Here is a 6,000-nt window from a genome sequence, read left to right as displayed (position 1 = left end):
CATTTTCAGCTAATAATAGTAGAAGAACTTTGTGTCAAACATACAATAATCTAAACAGCATAAAAATAAATACAATACAGATGGAAAAACAGTACTGTCTGTGCATGGGGACAGATACAGTGCAAGTTAGAAATACATTAACAGCTTTCCATCCTAAAGGTGAATTCAGTGTAACATAAATAAAATCATTTAGTTTTCTGAATTGAGGACTGGGGTGTCAGTCATAGTTTTATTTAGAGAGTCAGTGTATGGTGTGTATGGTTGTAAATAGATCTGATTATGATACATGGCTGTTGGCCTTAAAAACCAATTCATTCACACCTGGGCATGTTCGAAGTTAATGCTGGGTGATATTACAAACACGCAATTCACCATGAAATTCCAATCTGTAAAATTTCCAAAAAAAAAAAAAAAAAAAAAAAAAAAAAAAAAAAAACTGAATGAATGGACAAATAAATAAAAAATAAATAAATAAAAATGTACAAAAAAATAGTTTCACTTTGGTATGTCACAGTGTGGAAAACAAGACGATCACAACTTCTATTTCATGACTTTAAAATGGTCAGCATTTTGAAATGTGCCAGTCTGTGAACATAGGTATACTGTAAAGGAGTTGCTTACTTTGCTGTCCAAAATTGAGAAATTGCATATTGCTATGAGAATGGGTAAGTTGGGCAGTTTTTTTAATGGAAACGATCTTTCAAGTTCTCTGAAATAAGATATCACGCCAATCCTGAGTAAAATAAAAGTTGCAATGTTCTTTTCTTTACCACAACATGCAGTCCATCCCCTATACGGGCAGCTAGAAGCTGATCGACTTGAACAGGCAGCAAAACAGGTGCAAAGCGAACTAAAGAACAACTAGCACCACTTGCACTTCGTAGGCGCGCGTAAAAGCACATTTCAATGGCTTATTTAGTTTGTTATATATTTAGGCTTATTTAGTTTTCGTGGTAAAGTTTTGTAATAGCAGTACAGTAAGAGACACGTTCCTCCATCTTTAAAAGAGAAAACAAACAATGATCAGATGGGCGGGATAGTGTCGTTCCCGAGTACCGGAGTCACGTCATACCGGTTTTCCTCTCTCTCTCTCTCTCTCTCTCTCTCTCTCTCTCTCTCTCTCTCTCTCTCTCTCTCTCTCTCTCTCTCTCCGTCAGACCACTCCTCTCTCTTCTCCTCTCCTCTCCTCCGATCACCCCCACTGATGATCCTGCTCTCCGGTTCCGGGGACAGAGTCTCGCGCTGCGCTCGTGCGAGCCCGAGGAACTGGATCCGCTATTTCGCCGCGCGCCGGATTTTTAATCCATTCAGCAGAAATAAGGGACAAGATGGATAGAATGCAAGAAGACGCGCGCGGGCCGTAGCTACAGACTCCCGTCACGACATGTCACTTGTCATGACAGAGACGTCTATGGGCTTCATCGAATATGCGTAACGAGAGAAGCAGACACGATTTAATCGTTGGCAATGAACTTGAATTTCCATTCCTCCACATTAACGGGAGGGAATGGCTCAATACACAGATTCCTAAATGCTTTGGAACATAATTCTTTTTTCGCTTGATCTCAGTAAGACATCAGTAGAGCAGTCTGTCAGTGCTCAGCGCATTATGTCCGTTCAGTGCTGCATTGATGTAAGGGAAACGCTGGAGCGGAGGACAGACCGAAGCGTCGTGTGATGTGACTCGTGTCTCTGGGATTAGCCTACTGCTGGAGTACCAAACAATCTGTAGAAATAGTCTAATGGACAATTACTCAACGCTTCAGTGTAAGTAACCTGACCGAGTCTTTTTGATTCTAACGGGCTATTGCAAAGGTGGTTATCTGGTAATATTGAGATGCACGCGATGAAACATTTAGGGTGACGCTTTAAAGGCCCCCATATGCTCTGCTGCTTTCTGCTTAGGAAGATCGAAAATGTATTTTTATTTAATTTCGTCTTTTAAATTGATTACTAACAGAGCAACACAGTTAGTTTCTGTGCTGGTTATTATCGTTTATGTCCCTCAGCACTCTTTTTTAAATATGTAAATGAAATACGTAGAATTTAAAATATCTAAAATAATTGCAATGAATTAATTGGTTACTTTAAAACAGGTGGTGAGGCTCGGAGAGGCTGAAACTGTGTACTTTTGAGATAGCAAGATGCTTTCCCCCGAGGAACCTCGTAAACTGTACAACAAACGTCCTTTGTAACAAAGCTATTTTGCATTTTGCCAAATTGAGAGTTTTGCCATTGTATGCAGTGACCTCAGAAAGATATCAAACAGGTGTTTAAGAAAGTGCTGTGATGCCTGTTGGTTTTTAGCATTTTGAGAGAGAGCAAATTCAAAACTGCCTCTTACTTTGACTTTTCGATCAATATGCTCTTACAGTATAACCGCTTTAAAATGTTTTACAGATTCACTTTAGCTTTATTTGAACCGGTTAAGTTAGCCTTTTAAATATGATACATAACATTTAGTCAAGTGATTCAGAGCTTGACATTTAGTTAAGGGTTTTTCTTTTGTCTATTTTGGGATTTGTCTTTACATTTTATTACAGAAAAGTGCTGTGGAAACATGTGGCTATGACATTCTGCCATCGTTTTCTATATTGCACCTTCTGACACGGTACATAAAAATGTGAGGTCACATGCCAGAATTGCAAAATCACCTCTTCTTCACATATTACAGCATTAAATCATTATGCCGGGACCTCATTAAACCACCCAGTTCATCTGTAGTTTAAACAGGTACTAAAGGTTAACCCAACAAGTCCATTCATATTCATCAAATATCATTAATAGAATAGAATATGTACCATTTTGCATGTAATTTCCATTATTGCCATAATTTACACTCTGGATGAGACTTTCTGAGAATATCTTAGAGGCCAAGTGTTAAAAATGCTGTGAGTTTTGTCAAAATATCTTTTGAAAAGCTCCAGAAGTTTTAAAGTAAATGTTCTTAAGGTACACTGCTGCCCAATTTTGACATATTTATTTGCAATACATCACAACACTCGATTATTTGATTAGTTACCCATGGCAATAATGCTACAGTATGTCCGTCATCCTGCAGTTCCTGAAACATTTAAGAAGATATTTCCTAACGTAGCTGCTGCTGTGTTACTTTCTCGGTCTGCTCAGAAAGACAACGCTATTACCCTTACATGCAAAGCTGCCATATTCTGAGAAGGTATGCGTGCCGCAGATAAGTTGCTGGACAGGTGTAAGCAGATTAGGGGTGGCAGTGCCTCATTCTGCCAGAGAAATAGGACCGTAGCCGATGTGACGGCTGAACAAAAGCTGAGTGGCATGGCCGGTGGAGAGATGTTTGTATGATGGGCCTTGTGGCTGTCAGGAGATAAATAGCCCTCCGCTGGAAGGGGAGGGAGTTGGAAGGCCTGCTGGATCTGTTCCAGGAGCTTGGAGAGAGCAGGGGGGAACGGAGGCTGTCACCAAGGGCGCTGATATGGACTGTCCTGCTGCCAAATGCCAACCACTGTCCGCGTATTTGTATAAAAAAGATTATTTCTAGGTTTTTCAGGCCTTCAGTGCAGCTATCTTCTAAAGACAAATAGTCCAATCAGCAGAGTAGGACCGGCTCGCGCTGCAGCTGGGTTTACGTGTCTGGATTGGGCCTTGTACCTGCTGAGCGCGGTCTGTCTCGTGAATAGATCTCATCAGTTGCTACTGTGACAGGAATTTGCAAAAAGAAGGCGATTTCACACATTCTCTTAGTTGTTGTAAAGATTCTGCCAAGCTGTGTTGTCATTAAAAAAACAATCAAGCAGTAACTTTTATTTGACATGTCCAAGTCACGTTTTAGATGAACTCAAATTTGGATTCAGAATCCATGAAATTAGAATTTTAAGTGCTAATAACTTACAAAATTGAGGCTGGGGGGGAATACTCACGAGCCCCTGTGCTTGAATCATTTAATTATGTATGCTTGATCAAAGCATGGCAGCTTATGGGGACATGCAGAAGTTGTTATTAAAAATTAAAATAGGTTTTAGCTCTTCTGAGTATTGTTGGTGGTTCACTTGGGCCATGTTGAATTCAGTCCATTTCTCTCGTGCATATTTTTTTATAAAGGTGCAGTTGTATAAAGGTGCATTAAAATGTATTTGGGCACAATCAAGTTTTTAAAAAAATAGGAAAAAAAACTAAACTTTTAATGAAATGATAAACTAAACGTTTAGAGTAACCTAAATGTTGTGAGTAAATTGTACTCATTAAGAGTTCGCAGCAGAGTTATATAAGTATCTTTAAGACACTAAATATGATGGTTTGCAGTGAGTGTATAACCTTTTTTCTGTCTCAAGCAGCATGATTCTGTCTGTATTTCTGGAAGATGTCATGATAACTGAAGTGTGATGTCTGATTTTGAAAGAATGCCAGTCTCAAAATGTTATGTAATGTTACTAACCTTAGAAGTTTTTCTCTTTGTGTGTTAGTGCAACACAAGCAAGACTAATGCTTTCCTTCATGTTGCCCAGAGTTTTGCCCAGTGGTCTGCGGCTCACTGCTTCCATTTGCTATTAAGGTACATTACAGTACATTGGTCTGTACGCAGTTGTGTCCTGTTCTGTTTTCTGAAGGTTTCTTACAATGAAGACTATTTTCCCAGCCTTAGGCTGCCATTACATCAAGCATAGAAGTGGCTTTATAAGATAAATTCAGTCCATGCAGGTCCATTTTTTTTAATGCAGTGTCCATGTACGCAAGAGCTAGATGACCTTAGAAAACTCAAATTGTAATTTCCTTTTATTATATTCCTCAAATTGACCCTGTCACTTCTTCCATAATAGTAAATCTTTATGGTAATAGACTTAATTAGCTAAATGAGCTTTATATTTGCCCCTATTGAGTCAGTTCTTTGAATCTTTTATGTTTTGTTTGAGGTTTCATGCAACATTGTCAGAAGCCATTCATGGGCCTGTAGGCATTGACAATAAAGAAACAGTTCACTCCATTACCAGTATGTCTAAGGACATGACGCAACTCTTTTCCCCCTCACATTTTAATTATACAAGTCTGCTGAGGTTTAGATTAAAGACTGCGTTTGGTGTTTAATATAATTTGTATTTAGGCATGTTTGACCCCCCAGAGCCACACACAGTATTTTTTATGATGGATGGATGCACTTCTTTGGGCTTCAGAATCTCAACACCTATTCACTGCCATTTACAATTTGTCTGATTGTATTCGTCCGAAATAAGAAAGTCATACATGGCTTGAGGATGAGTTTATTCAACCAAAAAACGTAAAAGTAGAAGAGCACAGCTGCAAACTCAAACCGAGGTAATGTTTTACCCCTGCACTCTTCTGAAAGCTGATTTGTACGGTTACGCGTTTAAAAACAGTTCATGTAAAACCATCGGATAGCTGTTCAAGCTGTATTGCATTGCAGAGCATATATGTGTAAATGTTGTCATTTATTAGCTGTTTCCATTAGCAGCAGTAAGGTGAAATCAGGTAAATGTAACAAATGTTTTAAAAAAAAGCTGTATATCAGCAGTGTTAATTATTTAAGAGTCACAATATAATACAGAGGTTTAGTTATGTACACTTTGCCATGCAGCATGTGCTGAATTTGCAGTTTGACATTCTTACAGCGTAACATTCTCTGAGATTAGAGAAACCCGGCAGTCTCTCATACAGAAAAGAAAGCCCATAGGGCCTCATCAGAATCATAATGTCATGTTAGGTACAGAGTAAACAGTGTGCTGATACACATAAAAAAAGCATTATTTAAGCGCATAAAGATATGTGAATTTATTACTTTTGCCTGAAACCTCTTTGGATTGGAAGGATGTCGTAACTCAATTGTAATAATCAAATTTGACTTGTATAAAGATGATTGATTCCCTCTGCTTTGATCAGTGCATTAGCTTTTGCAACTTGACAGAGCTCTTATAAAAGAAGCATTCAAAGATGGCTTCTGTTAGTTTTTAAGTATGAATGGATGGTGCTGAGCTATCTCTGTGCTGAATTCAGGCTGCACCTGAGGGC

At 38.7% G+C, this 6,000-nt stretch overlaps 1 protein-coding gene across 1 annotated transcript in view; it reads left to right on the top strand.

Annotated features, from left to right (window-relative positions):
* The first annotated feature begins 1,175 nt into the window (after positions 1 to 1,175).
* The window catches only part of LOC122359153 (leucine-rich repeat-containing protein 7-like), a 51,964-nt gene continuing 47,139 nt past the window's right edge, over positions 1,176 to 6,000 (top strand). The window contains 1 exon segment of the mRNA XM_043259373.1: positions 1,176 to 1,767. Within this exon segment, the coding sequence (XP_043115308.1) occupies positions 1,743 to 1,767 (25 nt within the window). The 5' untranslated portion in view covers positions 1,176 to 1,742.

This window comes from Puntigrus tetrazona, chromosome 15 (assembly GCF_018831695.1).
Source record: "Puntigrus tetrazona isolate hp1 chromosome 15, ASM1883169v1, whole genome shotgun sequence".
Lineage (NCBI taxonomy): Eukaryota > Metazoa > Chordata > Actinopteri > Cypriniformes > Cyprinidae > Puntigrus > Puntigrus tetrazona.
Note: the sequence above shows the minus strand (reverse complement) of the source record. Positions and strands in the feature narration are given on the sequence as shown.